This window comes from Thamnophis elegans, chromosome 5 (assembly GCF_009769535.1).
Source record: "Thamnophis elegans isolate rThaEle1 chromosome 5, rThaEle1.pri, whole genome shotgun sequence".
NCBI classification, from domain to species: Eukaryota; Metazoa; Chordata; class Lepidosauria; order Squamata; family Colubridae; genus Thamnophis; species Thamnophis elegans.
Window position 1 is genome coordinate 86830301 of NC_045545.1, and position 25823 is coordinate 86856123.

The following is a 25823-nucleotide window of genomic DNA, read 5'->3' on the forward strand; positions in this document are numbered from 1 at the left end:
TTGTGTTTCGCATTTATATGAAGGCCCTGAATGAGCTCATCCTGTGGCATGGAATGAGGTTATCATAGTATCCAGATGATATGCGGTTGTCCCAGAGGTGCTTTTTCAAAAGGCAACTGGACTTTGTTTTTCCTTGAAGACATTTTGCTTCTCATCCAAGAATCCCCTTCAGTTCTTCAGTCCTGGATGACTGAGAATCTCCATGAGCATAATATTCAGTTGTATTACATTTTCCCTGGCTGGGCTGACCAATGATGCCACGAAAGTCTTGACTCAGTCTCTGGAGGCTGTAGGACCCGGATGAGGAAAAATCAGCTCAACTCAAGAAAGACTGAACCCATTTGTTTTAGGGACACCTCCAGGCAGAGGTGGGTTCCTACCAGTTCGCACCTATTCGGTAGAACCGGTTTGTCAAATCTACCGAACCGGTTAGAAGAGGTTCCACCAGTGGACCTTGAAAGCAGTCCACACCTATAAAAGAGGTTCCAAAATTTTTTGAAACCCACCACTGGTCCTTGGATATGATTATTCTACACTATCATGCTCATATTTATAAAACTCAGTGCCCCTGTGAAAGGTAAGGATGACTACTGCGTTTGTGGTGCAATCAGAACATTGGGTGTGTTGAAGTTGTTTTAACGCAAACCAAAGATGCCTTTTAAAAAACAAGTTTACATCATATTCTTATGCATGCCAGTGCTGTTTGTGAGGTAATTTAAGGTGGTTCTGACAAGTGTCGTTGGCATCTTCATATCCGGTCACATAGGTGGCAAGCCACTCCCATCCGGTCACATGGGTGGCAAGCCACTCCCACAAAGAAGGCCACACCCACAGAGTAGGTTTGAACAATTTTTGAAACCCACCCCTGCCTCCAGGTCTGGTAATGTTCCATTTTTAGTTTTATATGGGATTGCATTACTGTACCAAGCCTTTCAAACTGGCAGCCTGTGGTGTCACACTCAGGCCACATTTACCCCGGCTCCACAAAGGCAAAAAAGTTGTGATACGTCACGATATGTCACAAGACGTGATCGAGTTTGACACCCCTGCTATAGACTGAACTGTTTTGAGGTCCTTCTGGACTCAGATCCAGGATATTTAAAGATTTTAAATCCAAAATATTTAAAGGCTTGCCTTTTTCCAAGGGTCCTGCCCCATTCTTTTCATTCTGACAGGAGGACATGTTTGGGTATCATCCATCAAAGAATGTCATCTGGCAGGACCCGGGAAGCATATTTTTTCTGCCATGATACCTGCCTCTGGAACACTTTACCACCTGAGCTCAAATCAGTCACAAACCTGCTGGCTTTCTGGAAAGCATTGAAAACCTAGCTATTTTCCCAGCTGTGGAGGGTTGTGAAGTCCAACTGGATTTATATTACATGATGTTGCTTTTTATTTGGCCGCCATTTTTCCTTTGAATTATAAGTTTTATAATGGGCGTGTTTTAGGGTTTTGTACTATGGTTTCCATTTCAATTTTGTTTGCCACCCAAAGTTGTTGTAGTGAGAAAAGAAAGAAAAAAAGAAAGAAAGAGGAAAAAGAGAGAGAGAAAGAAAGAAAGAAAAAAGAGAGAAGGGAAGAAGAAAAAGAGAGGAAGGAAGAAAGAAAAAGGGAAAGAATGAAAGAAAGAAAAATGAGAGAAAGAAAGAAAAAAGAAAAAGAGGAAGAAAGAAAGAAGGAAGGAAAAAAGGAAAGAATGAAAGAAAGAAAAAAGAAAAAAAATAAGAAAAAAGAAAAAAACAAGTGGAAGCAAATATAAGATTATGGCTTCCACATGTGTCTTTTTATTAACCAAAACTGACATAAGATTTAAAAAAAAAACATCATCAGCCTTGCTGTTTTTCTTAAAAAGAAAAAAAACCAGTTAGGTAACTATGTTTTTATACCTGGCACTTCTAGGAGTTTTTAAAATAACATTCTTTGTAATTCATTCCTGTCAGAGAACATACTGATCTCAAAGAAAAAGTCTGTGATGGTCAGGAATAGTAAGAATATTTTCCCTCCATGCTTTTTCTTTTAGACTTTCTTTCATATGCCGTTTCTTTTATGATTTTGATGCCTTATTCTTTTTTTAAAAAAAACAAATAAGAATCTCTGAGGTAAGGACATCTTGTTCTACACTGAATATTAAATAGTTCAGGGACAGTCCTTTGATTTCTGAGCTTAGAAAATAATTTGCACAGAACAAAATTAACAGGTTTAATTCTTGCATGTCTCTGTGTGTGGGAGAGGACACATTTACAATCCAAGTATGATAGTATAATATTTGGAATTCACCCATGAAAAAAAGGTTCCTGCCATTCTGTCTTCCACAGGGAATGGTTAATCATAGAAATACAGAAAGCAGTGGACTGGATTGATTATTAAATGCATCCTTACATTTAATGTATGCATCTTTTAAAAAATAAATAATAATAGCTGGGGGAGAGAGAACAAATCATTTTGGGATTAAATGAGCCGAGGTGGCGCAGTGGTTAGAGTGCAGTACTGCAAGCTACTTTAGTTGACTGCTAATTCGGCAGTTTGGCGGTTCAAATCTCACCGGCTCAGGGTTGACTCAGCCTTCCATCCTTCCGAGGTGGGTAAAATGAGGACCCAGATTGTGGGGGCAATATGCTGACTCTGTAAACCACTTAGAGAGACCTGAAAGCCCTATGAAGCAGTATATAAGTCTAACTGCTATTGCTATTGCTAAATATAGCAGTGGTGGGTTCCAGATCCTGTTCCAACCGTACTGATTGGAACAGGCCCGGCGGCGTCCACATGGATGCATACAGTGTGTGCGCATGCATCTTACCACTTCCACGAGCCTCTACAATGCTCCATCTGCTCCGCAGAGTGGGGCGCAGGTGCTACATGCGCCGTGCACGTGTGTGGAAGCGCCAAAGACTTAAAAGACCAGTAAGGAGCTCCAGCGGGCAGGTGGGCCCTCCGGAGCACCGTACCAGAACGATATCTGGTGCTCTGGGCAGGCTCCAGTACGCCCGTACCAGGGTGTATCGCCTGCAACCCATCATTGAAGTATAGGAACCTGTCCCCTGCTGCATTGCTGAGGAAAATCTCTTCTGAGATATTTTGGGGCGTTATCACCAATTTTCCCATTGGTGACAACAGAAATTTTAGGAGCGGATCTTCGAGACAGTCTTGATCAACCAGAGGTGGCATTCAGCTAGTTCAGACCATTTCGGGTGAACCAGTAGTGGAGATCGTCCACCTGCCACTCACCCCGGCTCTATGCTGTCCTATTTAGACACGTTTTTTAGGCTGGGCGCATGTGCGGAAGCTGTACGTGCAAAATGAGCATCCACACGCTGGGTGGGGGCACGAACTGGTGGTAAAAATAAGTGACACCCATCATTGGGTTCAACCTATTTCCCAGTATCATCTAGCTGTGTAATATAACTATTAAAACCGCCAAATTTTAATTTTTGTTTTCACCAACCAAGCTATGGTTTCTAAATCATGGTAAGGGACTATGCTGCTCAATTTTGCTTGGTCTACATCGTAGCTTGAGTTTTATGTCAGTTTTGGCACCCGTGCTTTATAAAGGATTCAAAAAAACTGGGACAGGTTCAAAGAAGAGCAACAAGAATGACTAGGAGACAAGGAATGGGGTGGAAAGAACTGGATGCGCCTGAGAAAAGATCAGGGGATGATATGTTCTTCAAATATTTGAAAGGCACAAGGATGAAGGTCCTTCTCTCTCTAAATTAGGTTTAGTGTGCAGGGCCCAAGATTAGGGGGAAAAAACTTTCCAACAATAAGAGCAGAGGAGCAGTGGTGCCAATTATTCAGAAAGGTGGGTGATCCTCTCAACACATCCTTCACCAGATGTGTTCAATCAAAAGCCCTCTGTTGGGTAAGGTTCAATTTAGATCAGGGATGTCCATCTCAAAGCTGGATGTGTCATGCGCTGGCCATGCCCATGCCTTAATCACTAGAGCCAACATTGCTTCATCCATAACATTGTGTAGCCCATGGTGGGTTTCAATGTTTTTTTACTACTGGTTCGCTCGTGCACTCGCGTGTGCATACATAACCCTTCTACAGGCACATGTGCAGAAGCGTCTGGGCAGGTGGGTGGAGCCTCCTGCCCCCGCCACTACTGGTTCATCTGATCCGAATGGGGAGCAACCCAGCCCTGGTTTAGCCCCCCAGTACATTTTGGAAATTGCCCCCATGATTTAAACAGTTAACTGTTTGCATGCATGCATATTTTATCAGGGTCTGTTGGAATAACTGTGATTCTGGATTTAGCCTATCTAGACATGTTGATAAATTTGAAATCCTGCTGTGCCAACGGGGATTCACAGGGAGTATACCCTGAGGTGAGTGGGAAGAAAAGCAAATTATCTTTATTTTCCCAAGGAGGAGGGGAGCTTAAGTTTTGTTTCAGTTATTTTTTTCTCCAAGAACTTTTCCAGATACCGAAATAAGATTATGACAAACTTCTCTAGGATGTTTCCATGGGTGTTGCATAAAATTGAGCTTAGGTATAAATGTGTGTTGATGAAATATGATAGGCTCTGAGGTTTACTGTATGTAAAAACACCAAGACTTCATCTTCAGAAGAATTTAGGAAAGGGGTTTAGGGCAGCATGGCTGGCTGGGGAATTCTGGGAGTTGAAGTCCACAAGTCTTAAAGTTCCCAAGTTTGGACACCCCTGGTTTAGGACACGGTTTTTCTTTCTCCACCTTGAGATAGAGGATGAGGTGAGATATACAAGTTTCCTTCTCTCACTCCCATCCTATTTACATAACATTTATAATCTAATAAAGCGTCTGGGAAAATCCCTCCACAGTGACTGTTTTCTTTTTTTTTTAATAAATTTTTTGTTTACAAACAAATACAAACACACAAAATGTATAACATAAAAACCTCTTCAACTGCATACAGAGTGTCGATTGGTTACAAGGTCTTTCTGCATCCTTTCCATAGTCATCACTTGAGCTTTATCAAAAATCACATATTGTCAATCAAATATCTTTGTATACATTATTATTATACTTCATTTGTTTGATAATCACTATTGTTTCTCCGTTTTAAACAAGGTATTCTAAATATGTATCCATTTGTATTATAATGATTCATTATATCATCTTCAATATATCCAATAATAAAGAATTTTTATATCCTATTCTAAATCATTCTATTATTTTAGCATTGATAACTTTCTCTAATAATTTTCAATTCCATGTTTTTTTCCATTATTAGTATCATCAATCTCATATACATGTATACAAATTGTTATAATTGTTAAACATCCATTAAGTATAACTATTATTACATCCGTTTATATGAGTAAATTTATATTATGGCATTTCATTACATCTTCCTGAAATTGTCCAATAATATTACATCTTTATATTCTATTCTATGTAGAATTATTTATCTTTTATAAAAAGGCTTTTCAACATCATCTCCATCATCCTCACTTACAGTTTGTATTAAATTTCATATTATCAATCTAGTATACATAAATGCTTTATTATCATTATTGATCATTTATTTGACTATAGCTATTATTACTTTGTCTTATACATGGTACTCAAAGTTTAACTACATTTAACTAAATTTTATTGTGGCATTTCATTTCATCATCCTGTATCCTTCCAGAAATAGTGCAGTCCAATATCTCTTGCCATTTGTAGAATCTGTATTCTAAGTGTTTTCTTGATAAGTTTTATGTGGACTTCTCTTGACAACTTGTTGTTCATTGCATATCTTATAAGGATTTGAAACCCTCTATCTGTTCCTTTCATCAGATTGACTTTTGTTATCGCTGGTGCTTCTGCTGAAATTACTCTCCTTGTTTCTGCCAAATTTTCTCCCCTTTCTTCATCTATATTTTGACATCTGAGATAGAGTTCCAGTTCATCGATCTCTCCTTTCCGTATTTCGCACTTATCATTTCCCTCCACTCTCGATTTGCTGTCAGTGTCAACAATTTTGTGGTTTTTTTAACTCTATCCTCAAATTTCATCGTTTTATTCTCAACTCTTCCCTCTGTACTTTCTGTATTTTGATCTATAATTTCAAGTCTCTTTTCAATTCGCTCTGTGATTATTAAGACTTTTTGAATTTCTAGCATAATTCTTTGCAATGTTAGTCCCTTTTCTTCTTCATATTGTGCTATTTTTCCAGGTTTAAACACTGCCACTAAAACATCCAAGCCTTTTGCTAGGTTTCAAACAAATTCAGTGAAGTTTTTCAGGTGAAAGCTTCCTCTTTCCTTTCCTTCCTTGTATAAACAAAACATTTCCCACTGACCCTTTCAGTAAATAAAGTCAATAGCTTTGTAATATCAGATGTTGCCTAGCCTCTAGATGGCAGTGTTACATTTTTTCCCTCTGTTTTTGCCTCTCTTTCTAAGCTCCGAACTCCGGAAGAGAAGAAAAAAAAATTGTTTAAAGATTACGATCCGGCCAAGCCTTGCAAGGAAAGAAACTTTTAATCTATGAATACAAAAAATGGAAAACATATAGAGGAAGAAGGGGAAAAAAATACCAGTCCAATTTAAAAGTAAGAGGCATTTGTAAAAAGTCCATCCATAGAAAACAAAAAACATTATTAAAGTGAAAAAGATAACATGATAGTTTTAAACCAGGGTTAATTCGCCGCTTGCTTTCTTTTATTTTCAATTTTATTTTAACTCTAAATCTTTTGGGTTTTCTCTTCTCTAATAATAAAGATTTTTCTCACCATTTTGACACACTGTCTCTCCTATTCTGCTTCTGTTTCAGGGGTCTGTCCCAACCTTCTGCAGCCATGGCTGCTTCTCTTGTAGCCAGCAAAAAGAGCTTTTTCCTGGATCAATCAGAGGCTTTGCAATGCCACTGAGATCAGCAGGACATGCCCTTTTCTATCACCGTTCCTTCAGAACGGTTTAGATCCAAAAAGATTGTCCAGCAACAATCCCGGAGCCCCAAGATTGCATGTCATGTCATAGCGACATCAAGACCCACCTCTATCCACCATGACTGTTTTCAAATGGATTAGAATCGGGGAAACATGACTAGAAGGTCTGGTGATCCTTTAATTTGGAGATCAGCTTTAGCAGAATAACAGAGTTGGAAGGGACATTGGAGGTCTTCTAGTCCAACCCCCTGCCTAGGCAGGAAACCCTAAACCACTTCATACAAAGCTGTCCTGGGGATTGAATTCTGGGCCTTTGGAGGGGAAAAGAGGCTCCCCATTTCTTTGGAATATATAGCCAATACACATAGTCCTCGCCTTATGACCAAAATTGAGCCCCCAATTTCTATAAGCCACCCTTGTTGGGAATCCCTGCAGTTCATAAGTTAGTCACCCCCGTTGTTAAGGGAATCTGGCTTCTCCAGTAACCTTGTGAGGTGTTCACATCAGCCTGGGACCCAGCAACCGTCATAAATATGAACCAGTTGCCAAGCATCTGACTTTTGATCACATGATCATGGGGATGCTGCTAAGGTCATAAGTGTGAACCCCATCACAAGTCACATTTGTCAGTGCTGTTGTACCATTGAACGGTCACTAAAGAGCTGGTGTAAGTGGATAGTGTAAGTCATTTGTATAGCATACAAAGCGTGGTTTGCACTAACCTGGATTAGATTTTGCAACAGTGTAGGACAGGGGTGTCCAAACTTGGGAACTTTAAGACGTGTGGACTTCAACTCCCAGAATTCCTCAGCCAGCGATGCTGGCTGAAATATCATTTTTCCTACATGTAGTTTGATCTTATTTCTGCATCACTTTGCATTTTTCCCTCTGTGCGTCACCAGGAAAGCCCAAATGTATATTAGCATGCATTTCTTTTAATTTTATACTATTGTCTGTCACACTTCCTAATAGGCAATTTCTATAAGTGATTTTATCTAACAGAAGGCTTTTTAATACACATATTTCCCCTGCATTGACTTTTTCTGATGATATACACATTTTTTCTGCATTTTTGAGCTGAGACTTTGTTGAAAAATGCAGATTTCAGCAGAATGCAATGTTCCACTTTATTCCTAGGCTTGAGTATAAGGATGGTGTTTGTGTGTGTGTGTGTGTAGATAGATAAATAGATGATAGATGAAAGGTAGGTAGGTAGGTAGGTAGGTAGGTAGGTAGATAGATAGATGATAGATGATAGATGATAGATGATAGATGATAGATGATAGATGATAGATGATAGATAGATAGATAGTGTATATATAGTGTGTGTTTGTATGTGTGTGTGCATATGTATGTATGTGTATGTGTGTGTGTGTGTGTGTGTGTGTATATATACACAGGTTCGATTCCCAAACTTGGGTATGGCTAGCTGATGAGAGCTAGCTGATGAGAGCTAAATAGCTTGAAATAGATCTATACTAGTCTCCCTTTATTTATTTATCAGCATAAATATAACATATATATATATATATGTATATATAAGATTTTTACAACCCCTGGTAAGCCCCAATTATGGGAGGAAGCTAACTGCTTCCATCATCTGTCATTCGGCTCGTCACAAGAGTCCATCACGACAGAAACCCAATATTTTTACTGTTGCCTTTGTTATATTTGTGTTTTTTTAATTGTGCTTTTTATTTATTTATCAGCACAATTAAACACACACACACACACACACACACACACACACACACACACACATATATATATATATATATATATATATATATATATATATACCGATATATGTATACATATACATGCATATATACTTACACTAACACACGCACACATATTTACACATGTATTACACATACATTAAATATATATTTTAAACAAATGTCAGAAAGAAGTTCATTTCTTTCTGAGAAAGTAAGTACATTTTAGTTAAAGCATAAATCACTTTATAGAATTGAGTGGTAAACTGGGGACATCAGGCCCAAATTGCAAAACTCCAGATGGTCGCTAGGTGTCAGAACAGAAGTGCATAAAATATCATTTGCACTACCTGGTGGTCAACACAGATCCACTAGCATAAGAAACCAAGTGCAAGAGAAGCAGTGACAAGGCAACGCAAGACCAGGTAATGCAAAATGGCGGAGTAATTTTGCACAGGGAAGCATTTCTCTTTTAAGGAACGATTCGTTTAAATAGAGGTAGTAATTGTATCTAGAACAATACTTCAGCACATGTTGAAAAACAAGGTAGAGAGGCCTGATCAACTGCACTATAGAAATACAGAAAGAAAACTGGAGCCACTCAATATTCCTTACCTCTTCCAAGGGCAACTTATATGCTACAGTATAATAAATCAAAAAGCATAGAAAATGAAGATGTGTTTGGGAACTTTCCTTATAATGGATGATGGGAAATTGCTCTTTTGAGTAGAGGTGAACCACCTGTAGCACATGAACAACATTTACACCCATGGGGCACCTGAAAATTTTGCAGTTAAATGTCAAAGTAAAGATGGGAATGTACTTGCAAGGCTTAGTTCCCTTAATTAGTTCATTGATCAATTAATCCTCTTAATTTCCTTAATTAGGTATGTTTGCTACTAAAGACAAACTAAAAATATGTAAATGACATGCCCCCCCAAATTACACTAATGTAATGTAATAACCTAGCCTGTTAAAAAAGCTTCTGCATGAAAACAAACAAGCTCAGAGAAGACCAAAAGCCCAGCCCTGCTAAACAAACGAGCCCCACTCACCACCCAGGCGATTACAACACAAAACAACAATGGACACACAGCCAGCACCAATCAGCACCAATCAACCAATCATGATACAGCCACACAGCCAATCAATCCACTTACTAAAATAACGCCAGCACTCCACACATCCCCACCAAGATTTATAGAAAGACGGCAGCTCTGACCACGCTTTAAGTTGAAAACACCAGCTTGAGGATGGCAAGTGATACCGTTGCCAAGACAATCTCAATCTTACATGGGAAAAGACCCGAATACAATAAAACCAGCATACCTACACCCATAAAAATCTACAAAAACACACACACACACACAACACAAACACACACATACATACATACATTCATACATACATATATAAAATCTACTATGGAATACATGAATACACTATCTGTGATGGTGAACCTATGCCACGCATGCCACAACTCTCTGAGGGCACATAAATTCCAAATTGGGGAAGACTTGGTCCAAACTTTCTTGTGTTGAATAGCTGATCTTCAGGATAGATCACACATTGGGCTAGGATAGAGGGCTGGGTTTTTAACTGTTTTATGGATTACAAGCATTCCTTGATTTACAACTGTTCATTTAGTAGCCATTTGGAGTTTCAACGGCACTGAAAAAAGGGGCTTATGACCGATTTTCACACTTAACGACCATGGCAGCAACCCATGGTCATGTGATCAAAAGTTAGACGCTTGACAACTGGCTCATATTTATGAGAGTTGCAATATCCCTGGGGTCATGAGATCACCTATTGCAAGCTTCTGACAAGGGAAGTCAATGGGAAAGCCAGACTCACTTAACAACCGTTTTGCTAACTTAACAACTGCAGTCAGTGATTTACTTAAAATTTTTGGCAAGGAAGGTAAAAAAATGGGGCAAAAGTCACTTAATAACTGTCTTGTTTAGCAACCCAAGTGTTGGGTTCAATTGTGGTCGTAAGTTGGGGACTACTTGTATAGTGAGCCATCACTGTTTGAGATAGATGACCATAGAAGTCCAATAAGCTTGACTCCCTCTCTCCGTCTCTGTCTCTCTCTGTCTTTGTCTCTGTCTCTCTCTCTGTCTCTCTCTCTTTCTCTCTCTGTCACACACACACACAAACACACACACACCCAGAGGGGGGGGGCGGGGATTGATACAATATATTTAGAAATAAATCCCTATATCACTTAATCTTCAAATGATGGGTTGATTGCCGGTCGCCTCTTTCTGTTCAAAGAACAGAATTGAGATCCAGAAGCTTCACGTTGAAGGTACAAAGGATTCTCCAATGCCTTGATCCCATCATCCTTTAACTAACTCACACACTGCTCTCGGTGGGAATCTCCCAACTCCCTTGTGGTTCAGGGACATCCGGGAAGAAAAAATCTACAAAATGGCTACTCTCTTCCAGTAGGAGTGGATCTCTGTCTTAACTACATAGACTGTGATAAAAAGATAATGTTTTGTTTTGTGTACTATTCATTCATATTATTTCTCCAATATTTCATTTGTAATGCTGTAGAAATACAATCTTTTTCCTCCCTCTCTTTTGGGCCCACCCTTCCCTCTGTTTTGCCATTCACACTTGTTCATTTTGTGCACATCTAGTAACTCTTCCAGTGTGGGACGCGGTGGCTAAGATGCTGAGCTTGTTGGCAGTTCGAATCCTTAGCGCCACGTAACGGAGTGAGCTCCCATTACTTGTTGGGAATGCCTAACCCAGTGATGGCGAACCTTTTCGGCACCGAGTGCCGAACAGGCAGCACATGCATGGGTGGCAACGAGTGCAGAAAAGGAAACACTTTTCGTCATCTGGACCGTGATCAGGAAGAAGAATATTTCCGTTCTCCAGAAATGTGCCCCGATCAGCTGACCAGCCCACATGCTTACACCAGAAAACGGAAGACCAGCTCTTCCAATTTCCAGCATTGCTGCACGGGCAAAGGCCAGCTGATCATCGCATGTGCATACACGCCACAAACCCGGAACAGGAACAAGCGACACCATGCATGCCAGGGGACACGGCTCCGTGTGCCACTTTGGGCTCATGTGCCATAGTTTTGCCAGCACAGGACTAGCACATATGTGTGAGGGGAACCTTTACCTGTAGTAAACCTTCCAACTTCCCCTTTTGTTTCATCAGCATTAGCAAAGCTTGTTTGCTTATCGGATAAGGAAAGATTTCATCCGCTTGCCCTGAAAACCAATGTCCTTATTTTTATTGGCACAGAGCAAGCTCAGCTTTTGGTCAATTCCATGCCTTCTTTCTTTGCTTCCTCCCCTCTGTGTTTCTCTTCTCATCTGTGCCATTGTTCACTGTATGTATTTAGCGTTTCACAGGCTGCAGTTAAAACCCCTACCCGTTAACCCCCCAGAAAAGCCTCTCCCGGGACAGAAGATGGTCTTGTGAGATTACAGATTAATATTACAGAGCATATCCCTGGGATTGGGGGAGGGCAGAGGGTTGGAGTCTCATTGGGGGATGCAGGATCCAATCACAATGGCTGTGATCACCTGATCCCGCAGAGGCAATCCGGAGGCTCTCGTAAAAGGGGAGGCATTACAAACATTACAAGTAGATGCTTTGTGAGGCTGTGTGCTGCTACACACACACACACTCACAGGCGCAGCTGTTATATGCAGCCCGTTAGCAGGCACCGCTGTCACATTTTTGATCAAGGAACCACCTGCTCACACAATCCGAATTATCTCCTGCCAAAGAGCAATGCTTTTCCTGACATATCTCACTGGTGATAACTAAATCAGGAAACAACCCACTGCAGACAGTGTGTTTTTATTCCTTTTCATTTAAAAAAAAAAGGAAAGATGAATAGAAGTTCCTCCTGATGCTTGATGCCCTATTCCCAGGTTTTTTCTTTTCCTGCCAAGAGTCAGGGAAATATATGGGTCAGTGAAGCCAACTACAGAAATAGCTCTCCTCTGTTTAGCCAAGAACTTTTCTTTTCTTATTTTTGGGGATAAAACAGAAAGTTTTCTAAGGGCAGATTGAGTGCCTTTGATTCCGGCTCATGACCTAAACTCTTCAACGCCAACTCTGATTGGTCTCAGAACGAACTGGACTTGAGCAACTGAAAAAAAAAAAGAAAAGAAAGAAAGAAGACGATCTGACAAATCAAATTCAAAGAGACAATGGTACAAAACGTCATCTTGATTTTCTTTCGCAGGCGATTGAGCCAAAGACCAGCTGTTGAGGAGCTCGAGAGACGAAATATCTTGAAACGTGAGTATCAGATTGCTTTCTCTGCTGAGCAGCTTGTTTAATTGCTTTGTGTGTTGATAAAAAGTGTTCTCTAGGAGGAGAAAGTATGTTTATTACTCCATGTATGATTAGTAAGCAGAAACTTTCCCCTGTCTGGATTTGTCGGGCTCAGAAAATAGTATTAATTCTTAGAGTAACTCTGTAGTCATTAAGAAAGCTGACAGAGGCTACAGTATAGTAATGTATGTATTTGTGCAAATGCAATATACAGATCTAAAGTGTGCTCAAGTCTTTGTTCTCTATGCTCTCAGAAGGGTCATGCGAACTATTTCACGATTATTCCCATTCTGCTTGTTGAACATTGAGGCTAAGTGAAAAGTCACCTGGAGAAAGAACAGTCTGGCAAAGTTTTGGAGCTGTGTCTGTACTTATTAGCTTCTGACCTAGTGTACCAGTAACCAAATTTAGACTGTAGGTATTTTAAGAAGGAAAATTAAAGATGACCCCAAACTGGAGATTCTGACTATTAAAAGTACAGTGGGCTTCCTTCCAGGCAGAAGAAAGATCAGATTATTTGCAGAATGCTCTGACCTTGCTAGGCAACACAAATTCTAATTAAACCACGAAGAGGTAAACTTCTGTGCCATCACTGTAGAAGCTCCGCAGCAGTGTTATCACTTTGCATCCAAGTTTATTTCACCAACTCCACATTTCTCAGGGACATTATGCCTTCTAGTCAACACCAGGCGGTTAGAGAGTCATTGGACTTTTTCTAAGTTTTTCAGTATCACACAGCACCCTTCATCAGGTTAAGGCGGTAATAGTCCTTGCAGCTGCATTGGTTCAACATGCTAAGCTTGGTAATGGAGGTGGGGAGGGGAGGAGGGGGGGAAGAGCTCTGCTTATATCACCCTATATGGCTCAATGCATTTACAAATTCAGGAAAATGGGCTGATTTAGTATCCCAGGTTAAGAAATGCAGGGAGTCAGGGAGTCATCTGATTTATGCTTTTTTCAAATCACATGCTATCAAAAGATTAAGGCAGATGCAATTCCCTCTATCTCCAACACAGAAAGCACAAGCCCAGATATGGTACAAAAACGAGGAAGATTGCACTCCTAGAGTCAATTTCTTTCAAACAGCTTCCATGGATTCCAGCAGGCCTCCCTCTGATATAGACTTGTATCAGATTGAGCCCAGCATGATTTGGCCAAAGCCCATTGCTGAGTTCATGCAGCTGCCTGCTGGACTTCCTTTTCTCTGCCGTAGCCTTGTGCAATGGACTCAGATAGCTACCTCTCATCCCCTTCATTTGCAATATAAGGACTGCAAGAGAATGATTCTGCCATCAAGTTATTCAAAGGGTTATTAAGAACATGCATTTTGTAATCTCCAAAGATGAGGGTGTCTTTTTAGAGTGGCCTTTGCCCCAAATGATCCTTTCCGGAAGGATCTCCAGCTTCCAGAATTCACATCTGCTGCCGTCTTGGCACATCTGGACTGAGTATATGCATAAATGTGAAACTATACTCCAGCCAAATGGGCTATTATGCTCCATAGATTCCCATGAAGGAGAGGCATCTGTGGCATGGAATTTGTCACATGTTCTTTACCCTGTGCATTTAAAATGTGGCAAAGAGGCAATGGCTAGATGTTGGAAAAAGTCTGGGACACCCAGATTTAAGAACAGCTGACTGGTTAACTCTGAAATGGCCAGTGGCTGCACTCCCACATCATGCTTAAACAGATTGGATCAGTTGCATTCATGCTTGCTAAAGTGGTTCCTTATTAGCCTTTTAAATGTCTTAATATGTTGGGCAGTCTCTTTGGTTTCCTAGTTTAATTGCCTGGGCAAATCAAAAAAATGGGTCAATTCAATAAGCAACTAAAGTATGCTGCGGAAAAAAGATACTCTTTCTTAGCTAACATGCCTCACAGGTTTGTTACTGTAGAATAAAATTGGAGGAGAAAGTACTCTGTGCATCATCCTGAGTTCTTGAAGAAAGGGATAAAGAAAGGATGGATGGAGTTGAGGTGGCGCAGTGGTTAGAGTGCAGTACTGCAGGCTACTTCTGCCAACTGCCGGGTGCCTGCAATTTGGCAGTTCAAATCTCACCAGGCTCAAGGTTGAACTCAGCCTTCCATCCTTCCGAGGTGGGTAAAATGAGGATCCAGATTGTTGGGGGAAATAGGCTGACTCTGTAAAATGCTCTGAGAGGGCTGTAAAAGCACTATGAAGTGGTATATAAGTCTAAGTGCTGTTGCTATTGCCATTCAGAAGGAAGGATGGATGGATGGAAGGATGTATGGATAGAAGGAAGGAAGGAAGGAAGGAAGGAAGGAAGGAAGGAAGGACATTTGAGAGAGATAAAGGTGGCAATGATGTATAGTGACCTTAGCTACACACACACACATACACACCAAAAATTATTAGTAATCTTCACAGTTGGTCATGCAAATATCTCTATATAGAAATGTGTGCAACTGATGTCTAATCCACAGAGGACTGGCAAAGGTGAAAAGGAGTTCTATATTCAACATTATTATTCTTTTATTATCATACTTAATGAAAAGAAGGACTAGGGAGACATGATAGCAGTGTTCCAATATCTCAGGGGCTGCCACAAAGAAGGGGGAGTCAAGCTATTCTCCAAGGCACCTGAGGGGCAGGACAAGAAGCAATGGGTGGAAACTAATCAAGGAGAGAAGCAACTTAGAACTGAGGAGAAATTTCCTGACAGAGAGAACAATGAATCAATGGAACAGCTTGCCTCCAGAAGTTGTGAATACTCCAACCCTGGAAGTTTTAAAGAAGAGGTTGGATAGCCATTTGTCTGAAGTGCTGTAGGGTTTCCTGCCTGATCAGGGGGTTGGACTAGAAGACCTCCAAGGTCCCTTCCAACTCTGTTATTCTATCCTATTCTATTTCCCACAAGAAAAAGCATTGGTAGATGTCTCCTCCTGTGTAGGGATGGCCCTCCAGAACTAGAAGGAACCTTTATCTCACACTCTTGTTCTAATGAGCTGAACGCAGGCAGTGAAGTCCACGGCATGGCCTGAGCTGACACCAAGATGAGCAGAGTAAAGAGAGAGAGAGAGACTATCCTCCACACTGGATGACAATTGTTTTGCAATATCAGTTACAGAGGCTTCTCAACTGGGGTTTCCCCTGTGTGGAAATGCCCAATGGATTTAATTCACTCCTGTCTTTCAAACGAAATTCCCAATCTCCGTGTGCCAGACATGCCACCAGGCAGATGGCCATGCATATACATCAAGGAAGCATGTTGAAAGCTGTTCAAAAAGTTAGCTCTGCTTTAAAAGCAGGCTTCTGCCTGCGGGTTATCATAAGCCTTGAACTAGGTTTGATAGCAAGCCGATAGGTAATATACCTCCTGCAACTTCCTTGAATCAGGAATATTATTTTTAGATCGGAAAGCAAGGTTTTGCTTTTGTCATTGCCTGCATCTGCATGCAGATGTGTGTTTTGTGGAGCCAGAATAGTTGCCCAGAGCTACCTTTCCAAAGGCCAATGCAACACCATGATGTAATATTGTGTCGTTGAGTCTTCCTTGGCTCCATGAATGTGGAGCGGTCAGTGTTTTGTCCTACTTCTTATGTGGTAATGATAGCAGGTGAAAACACCTGAATTATGAGAAAAGTATTTTTCAACTTACTTTTCTTTATTTTGATAGGGTTCCACCACAAAACCGCGCTCGACTAAACCACGCCCGACTAAACCGCGTCGCTGACGTCATCAACAGGGCGACAACAGCGCGGAGACAGAAGCACGCTGTAAACGCTAAACCTAAAATTAACCCCTAAACCTAACCCTAAACCTAACCCTAAACCTAACCCTAAACCTAACCCTAAACCTAACCCTAAACCTAACCCTAAACCTAACCCTAAACCTAACCCTAAACCTAACCCTAAACCTAACCCTAAACCTAACCCTAAACCTAACCCTAAACCTAACCCTAAACCTAATCCTTACCTTAAGTTGAATCGGCATGCTTTCAAAGCGCTATTTAAAGCGCCCTTCTTTCTCCGCGCTGGCTGTTGTTGCCCTGTTGATGACGTCAGCGACGCGGTTTAATCGGGCGCGGTTTAGTCGAGCGCGGTTTTGACGGGTCATGTTTTGATAGAATCTATATTTTTGTTCATAAGGCCTTTTCCCACTTAGTCTGTTCACTCAAAAGAAAGGGCATGTGGCTCAGGGGTCCCCCAACCAGGCTCAGGACCAAAAGGAGAACCAAGCCAAAATGATCCCTGGGACCTCCTCAGTAACAAAATATGGCTGGACACTTCCCTTTGCAACTTCCAGAGATTAACTAATATTCCATACTAGTAAATTAAGATCTTGCAGTGGCCCGGCCTCAGTCTTCCTCTAGACATCTCTAGCATCTGCTTGGTTCTATAGTCCACATAAGCTGGTTGGTGAGGCTTAGAACAAGCAGTAGTAGGCTACCACAAATTGCAGGAATATAATTACAGAAAAGTTTTCAGTTGGGGTATCTTCATTCAACAGGTGCCTTTAGAACAGGGATAAAATAGGTTTTGAGGTTTTTTTCCCCCCTTCCTTCCAGGAATTGCTTCTGGAAGATATTTCTGAACAGGGAGTGAAAGATATTTCAGGCCAGGGAAGGGAAGATATTGAACAGGTAGCCATGCAGTGGTTGTTCTTTAAGCATGATTAAAATCTACCCTGATGCGGTACTATGTATGGGAGTTGAGCTGAAAAAATACCGGTAAGGAGGAAAAGTATAGAAACCAAGGATGGATGGATGGATGGACAGATAGATAGATAGGTAGAGATAGATAGATAGATAGATAGATAGATAGATAGATAGATAGATAGATGGATGGATGGATGGATGGATGGATGGATGGATGGACGGACGGATAGATAGATAGGTAGAGATAGATAGATGATAGATAGATAGATAGATAGATAGATAGATAGATAGATAGATGGATGGATGGATGGATGGATGGATGGATGGATGGATGGATGGATGGATGTATGGATGGATGGACGGACGGACAGATGGATAGATAGGTAGAGATAGATAGATGATAGATAGATAGATAGATAGATAGATAGATAGATAGATAGATAGATAGATAGATAGATAGATAGATAGATAGATAGACGGACAGACAGATGGATAGATAGGTAGAGATAGATAGATAGATGATAGATAGATAGATGGATGGATGGATGGATGGATGGATGGATGGATGGATGGATGGATGGACGGATAGATAGATAGGTAGAGATAGATAGATGATAGATAGATAGATAGATAGATAGATAGATGGATGGATGGATGGATGGATGGATGGATGGACGGACAGATGGATAGATAGGTAGAGATAGATAGATGATAGATAGATAGATAGATAGATAGATAGATAGATAGATAGATAGATAGATGGATGGATGGATGGATGGATGGATGGACGGACAGATGGATAGATAGGTAGAGATAGATAGATAGATGATAGATAGATGGATGGATGGATGGATGGATGGATGGATGGATGGACAGATAGATAGATAGGTAGAGATAGATAGATGATAGATAGATAGATAGATAGATAGATGGATGGATGGATGGATGGATGGATGGATGGATGGATGGATGGACGGACGGACAGATGGATAGATAGGTAGAGATAGATAGATGATAGATAGATAGATAGATAGATAGATAGATAGATAGATAGATAGATGGATGGATGGATGGATGGATGGATGGATGGATGGATGGATGGATGGATGGACGGACGGACGGACAGATGGATAGATAGGTAGAGATAGATAGATAGATGATAGATAGATAGATAGATAGATGGATGGATGGATGGATGGATGGATGGACGGATAGATAGATAGGTAGAGATAGATAGATGATAGATAGATAGATAGATAGATAGATAGATAGATAGATAGATAGATAGATAGATAGATAGATAGATAGATAGATAGATAGATAGATAGATAGATAGATAGATAGGATGGATGGATGGACGGACGGACGGACGGACGGATAGATAGATAGGTAGAGATAGATAGATGATAGATAGATAGATAGATAGATAGATAGATAGATAGATAGATAGATAGATAGATAGATAGATGGATGGATGGATGGATGGATGGATGGATGGATGGATGGATGGACGGACAGATGGATAGAGATAGATAGATAGATAGATAGATAGATAGATAGATAGATAGATAGATGTGTGTGTAATGAATGGGTCTTAAATAGCATGTCTGCCTGATAGGGTTTAACAGTAACAGAGTTGGAAGGGGCTTTGGGGGTCATCTAGTCCAAGCCCCTGCTCACGCAGGAGACCAATACTAGGGATTCGAACCACCGGGACTTCTGACCTTTCTGATTGGTAAGCTCAGTGTCTTAGCCACTGAGCCACCTAGTCAGGCTAATGTTCAATGTGTAATGCTTAAGCTTAGGTCTATGACATACACTCAGTCATGTTGGATGTTCTGGGTTTGCTGATATCAAACCTATTTTTAAATCTTGAACATGAGGAATATTAGCAGCCACATCAGCATACTCCTAGCAAGCGTATGCTTCCTGGCTGTGCTAGGAAGTTACACCAGCATTTCCAGCAGATAGATGTGAAAATTATTCTGACTACATTCCACATGACTAATAATCCATCATGCAGGACTGATCTCACCTATCCGCTCATCCTCCTTGCACAGGTCTGCTTCCCAGCTGTTCAGAATAATATTGCTGGTTTAGTTGGTAAACACACACACACACAGACACACAGACACACACACACCAGAAGCATCCCCCTTATCAGCCTAGTTCAAAGTGGGACAGGGAGAATGGCAGCATGGGTTTTGAAGCACTTGCTTTCCATGGAGAACTATTCTGATTGATAAATTGCAGATCATGCAATGGTGCAGAAGAGACTTTGTGATTCCCACTGCTAAGAAGCAGTTGGTGGGGTTAATGCACAAAAGCTAAAAAAAACAAAACCCCACCCTCTTTTGCATAGCATGAAATGCAGATCTACTGTACCTATTGGGCTAAGCAGGATTAAATAGCAGCTTTCTAGCAACAAAGTGATGTCACTGACTCATCTTTCTATCTGCTGCATCGAATGGTCTTGTTTAAATGAACAAGATGTCCAAATTATCCAAAGTTAACACCAACCGGACACTGGCATAGGATGCTAGCAAAGAGCATCCCTAAATTACACTAACATAGGACGCTAGGAAAAGAAGGGGGCCCACATATTTCTTTTTCTAGCATCCTATGCCAGTGTCGTTTTTCCCCTCCATTATTTTTCTTTCTTTTCTAGTCAAACCCCAAATCTTGAAATAACCTTCAGGCTTAGAGGTCAGCCTAGTTATTCTCAGCCTTTAGTCTCACCTACTCTGCTGTCCAAACCCCTTGGGGCTGCCTTTTAGGTTTACAAGAAATTGTTTGTAATCAATCACATTTCTGTGAGATGGGTGGCCATATAAATATGATAAATAGATATACGGGGGAGAGAGAGGGAGGGAGATTGGATGATACTTATGGTAAGTTTGACAATTATTTTTTTTACTGCTGCAACTTTACCGTAATGAAAGCTAACTAGGGCTGAACCTAGAGCATTTGTCACTGTGAGATCAGCCTTTTCCTACTCCAGTTCACAGGCCTGAAACATTACCTTGTTTTACCCTAACGCCCAAACTTTTTCAAAACTGCTCCAGTCCTGGTTTCAGCCATCATTTTCAGTTCCTTTTGCCTTAACAATCCCCACAGAGAGTGTCCATTCTAGTATCATACTGGCCTGAGAAGGACCTTTGTTACTGCTGTATCTCCTCCTCCTCCTCCTCTTCTCCTCCTCCTCCTCCTCTCCTTCTCCTCCTCCTCTTTCTCCTCCTCTTCTTCTCCTTCTCCTCCACCTCCTCCTCTTCTCCTTCTTCTCCTCTTCCTCCTCCTCTTCTCCTCCTCCACCTCCTCCTCTTCTCCTCTTTTTCTCCTCCTCCTCTTCTTCTCCTTCTCCTCCATCTCCTCCTCTCCTCCTCCTCCTCTTCTTCTCCTTCTCCTCCTCCTCATCCTCTCCTCCTCCTCCTCCTCTTCTTCTCCTTCTCCAACTCCTCCTCTTCTCCTCCCCTCCTCCTTTTCTTTTCCTCCTCCTCCTCCTCTTCTCCTCCCCTCCTCCTTTTCTTCTCCTCCTCTTCCTCCTCCTCTTCTTCTCCTTCTCCTCCACCTCCTCCTCTTCTCCTCTTTTCCTCCTCCTCTTCTTCTCCTTCTCCTCCATCTCCTCCTCCTCCTCTCCTCCTCCTCCTCCTCTTCTCCTACTCCTCCTCTTCTTCTCCTTCTCCTCCTCATCCACTTCCTCCTCCTCCTTCTTCTCCTTCTCCAACTCCTCCTCTTCTCCTCCCACTCCCCCTTTTCCCTCCTCCCCTCCTCCTCTTTTTCTTCTTTTCTCCTCCTTCTCCTCCTCTTCTTTTTCTTCTTCTCCTGCTCTCCCACCCTCCTCCTCCTCCTTGCTGTATTACTTCTAGCAACATTGACAAATGTAGTTCCACCTGATGGTTTTTTTCAAACCTGAATCCCCCTTTAGAAGGAGTGCCCTCCATCTCACCATATGTCAGCCTTTCAAAGTAGTGCTGCCAGAAAACCAAATTCGTAAATGCCAACACTAACTTTATTGTTAACAATAGCAGAATGAAAGCTCTTGTCCCTTCTCTTGCTTTTACTTTCCAAAGAATCAGGAAAGGTGCCTTCTGGGATGTTTTCCCATCCCCATCCTTCCTCTGGATTCAGTTTTCATCTTATCTAGGCTGTGTCTCTTTTCTCATATCTCCCAAGGTAATTCTCACAATCCCATTTCATTTTATGGGTGACTTTACCAGGGAAGATGTCCACAATAGCAGTGGTGCCATAGAAACCCCAAGGATTTTCCTGGGTGCTTTTAGGAAGATTAACAAAGTAGGAAGGGACCTTATAGGTCATCTAGTCCAACCCTCCTGTCAAACAGGAGACCCTACACCATTTCTGACAAACGGCAGTCCAATCTCTTCTTGAAAGTCTGAAGTGATGAGTGAAGTGAGGAAAGAGAATTATTTGGTTTTGCTGACCTGTCCCATCGGGCTTTCTTTACTGATCCTTTCAGTGTTGTGAGCCTTGTCAAGAGCAAGGGTGTAAATAACACTCCTGCGTTGGGCACTTCAGAGCCGAAGGCATTGTCTCATTAAGATGACAGCCAGACACTTAATTATTAATCGGTGGAAGAGCAGGCTGCTATTACGGGGATCCTTCATTTTCCTGGCAGCCGCGTAACTTTATGAGACTATAAATCCTTCTTGTACAATTTGGTCACATTGGGTCTTCAGGGAAGAACAAATGTTCAGCCCATCACCCAAGGCAAGAAGCAGACCTCCCTAAGCAGGAATGGTGGCTTCTTCCATGGGGAGAACATGCCATCCAGATCAGATCATGTGGGATGGACCCGTAGAGGACTATTCTCACAGGAGCAACACACCTTCTTGACGGTACCGCTAGTGGCATTATATGGTGCCATGGCAACCTGCTGGATTTGCTAAAGCCATGATGAAGTGCATCAGTGATGAAATTCATTTTTTTTACTACCAGTCCAGTTCTGTGGGCGTGGCTTGGTGAGCGTGGCGTGGCTTAGTGGGTGTGGCTTGGTGGGCATGGCAGGGGAAGGATACTGCAAAATCTCTATTCCCACCCCACTCTGGGGCCAGCTGAAGGTGGCATTTGCCGGTTCTCCGAACTACTCAAAATTTCCACTACCGGTTCTCCAGAATCTGTCAAAACTTTCTAGATTTCACCCCTGAAGTGCATTTACTATGGCAGTGCAGCCCTTTGGATCTGATTCTCCCAAGGCGCCATGAAGCACACAGGAAATATACACATGACAGCAATGCATCTGCAATCTTTGGGAAAAAATGCAAGCATTTTAAGAAGGTTAGGTAGATGCATAGGGGCATGCATAAGCGCACCAGCGTGCCTAACCTCCCTGTCCCCATTTATTTGTACCCATTTCCTGTGTCCCTTTTTGTGTTTATTCTTATTCTTATTCCTGTTATCTTGTGCAGGAGTGACAATCTAAATAAATAAAATAAATAAAAATAGATGTTACTTGTGACTCTTGCAAAACCCTGAATCACCTTTAAGATATCAGATCCAAAGTGCTACAACAAGCCTATTATTACATGCTACTGAAACCAAATAAATAATAATTCAGGGAAATAGCAGTAATGTATAAACTGGGTATGGCAAAGGGATGACTAGAATTTTCTTTTGAATGGACATGGAGCGTCTTTGTGTCTCTTTATTGGTCAGAGTGATGTCCAATAGCAATAGAAACAGACTTATATACTGCTTCAAAGTGCTTTTACAGCCCTTTCTAAGTGATCAACAGTGTCAGCTTATTGCCCCCAAACAATCTCATTTTACCAACCTCAGAAGGATGGAAGGCTGAGTCAACCTTGAGCTGGGTCAGGATCGAACTCCTGACAGTGGGAAGGCAGAGTTAGCCTGCAATACTGCATTCTAACCACTGCACCACAACAGACGATCAAACAATACAGGGTGGAATGGAATGGTTCAGGATGCAAATGAGATTAGTGTAGATTAGATTCCATTTAGACTGCCTTTGATCATGCTCCTTCTTCCCATAGCCTGTTAGACTGTTGTTAACCATCTATTCCACCTCAAAAAAATTACAATTTGCTAGCAATTTGGGGGAGGACTTTGGGGTAACCCCCACTTTTTGTGTTTGTATGTCTAGATGTTGGACCTTGGAAGTCCTAAAAGGTGTGTGTGTGTGAGTGTGTGTGTGTGTGTGTGTGTGTGTATTTCCTCAACATTTTCTACCATCTCATACACATCTGTGATTAGTAGCTATTTCAAGATGCTCATGAATATTCCTATTAGGCAAAGTTAAGACTGCTTTCTTGACAATTTTTCCATAACAGCTGAGGTAGCTATTTCCATTCCTACGCTATCCCCCACTCCCTCCTCCTTCTGTTCGTAACCAGCAATTCCGGCTGAATTAGAAATTAATTATTAGGGCTGGGCAGCTATTGCATTCAAGAGCAACTGGGAGATCCTAGTTGAAATCCACCCTCAGTCACGGAGGCTCCCTTTGATCCCTGAGCAAAATCCTACAAGGCTTTTCTTTTTTTTAAAAAAATGCCTTAATTTCATTGCCTTAAGCTCTTGAACAAAGTGCAGAATATACATCTAACAAAGAAAAATAAGCCGCAAGTAATATATCCAGAAAGGGGCTTCAGTGAATGCCAGAGCAAAAGTTGTAGCATCTAAAACTCATTAAAGCAGCTACATCTTTTCCCGAGGACTACGTTCTTGCCCTTTGCAGCTGCCACAGGACCTTGGCAAACAAGGAGGCAGCTGTGAGAAGTTGCCTATCAATGCTACAAACATTCACACATTCGTTCTCCAACGTCTCCTGGAGAGAAAATCTGAAGGACTGCACGGTCCCGTGATTTCTTTCCCAAATGCAAATTTGTAGGTAGAAAGATGCCCTGCAGATAGGACGCTACCATTTTAGAATCACTGGTGGCAGGTGTTCCTGCTTTTTTAAAAATATATCTGAGGCTACCTAAGCCGAAACCACATCTTTGCCGAAGCCTCTAATTCATACTCCAGGGCTGAGTTTTGGCTGCTCATTGTCAAGTCTGCAAAGATTTTCAGTCTCTCTCCAGTTACGATGCGCCTGAAAACAGCTACTATCCTTCCTTCCATAAATAGCACCACGTGGCTGCCTCTGTTCTGAGAGTTTGGGAGGGAGCAAATATAGAGATCTGGACTCTAAAAATACCTCCTCCCCCCCACTCCCCGGCTGCTCCAAGCACTATTTTTTAATGCTTGTTAACCAATTGATGGATGCAGAAATTGTGCTTTTGATTTAATGCAGAAAAGGCCCTCTAGTGGGGCTGGTGTGATAATGTGCAATGCACATTTGTTCCACAATCTTCTTTCCTTCCTTCCTTTCTTCCCCCCTTCCCTGTACTCCCCTCCCTCCCTCCATTCCCCTCCCTCCCTTTCCCCCTGTTTCCCCCTTCCTTCCCTTCTCCCTGTATTCCCCTTCCCTCCCTCCCTTCCTCCCTCCTTCCCCTCCCTCCATGTATTCCCCTCCCTCCCTGTATTCTCTTTCCTTCCTCCCTGTATCCCCCTTCCTTCCTTCCCTTCTCCCCGTATTCCCCTTCCACCTTACCCCTCCCTCCCTGTACCCCCTCCCTCCCCCCTCCTTCCTTCCCTGTATCCTCCTCCCTCCCTCCCTCCCTCCCTCCCTGTACCCCCTTCCTTCCTTCCTTCTTTCTTTCCTTTCCCCTTCCTGTATTCCCCTCCCTTCCTTCCTCCTTGTATTCCCCTCCCTTCCTGTATTTCCCTTCCTTCCTTCCTTCTTTCCTTCCTCGTATTCTCCTCCCTCCCTGTATTCCCTTTCCTTCCTTCCTTCCTTCCTTCTTTCCTCCTTGTATTCCCCTCCCTCCCTGTATTCCCCTTCCTTCCTTCCTCCCTCCCTTCCTCATTGTATTCCCCTCCCTCCCTGTATTCCCCTTCCTTCCTTCCTTCCTTCCTTCCTTGTATTCTCCTCCTTCCCTGTATTCCCTTTCCTTCCTTCCTTCCCCCTTCCTGTATTCCCCTTCCTTCTTTCCTCCTTGTATCCCCCTCCCTCCCTTTATTCCCCTTCCTCCCTGTATTCCCCTCCCTCCCTGTATTCCCCTTCCTTCCTTCCTTCCTTCCTTCCTTCCTTCCTCTAAAATGATTTTAAAAACCTGTGGTTTTTTTTCCAGGTCACACGTGCATAGCTTAATTTAGCAACCGGCAGCCCCTGATATAGAGAATCCATTAACTCATATCTGAAGACTAAGGCTATATTTCACGCAGTGTTACAGCAGCTGCAGCCATGCTTATTTTTAGCCCCACTGTGTGAAAAACGATCAAGC

At 41.9% G+C, this 25823-nt stretch overlaps 1 protein-coding gene across 1 annotated transcript in view; it reads left to right on the forward strand.

Moving 5' to 3' along the window:
• Positions 1-25823, forward strand: part of PHACTR3 (phosphatase and actin regulator 3) — a 296494-nt gene that overhangs the window by 261331 nt on the left and 9340 nt on the right. Inside the window, exon 9 of the mRNA XM_032218616.1 lies at positions 12809-12864. Coding sequence (XP_032074507.1) covers positions 12809-12864 — 56 coding nt within the window. The remainder of the gene's footprint in view (positions 1-12808; positions 12865-25823) is intronic.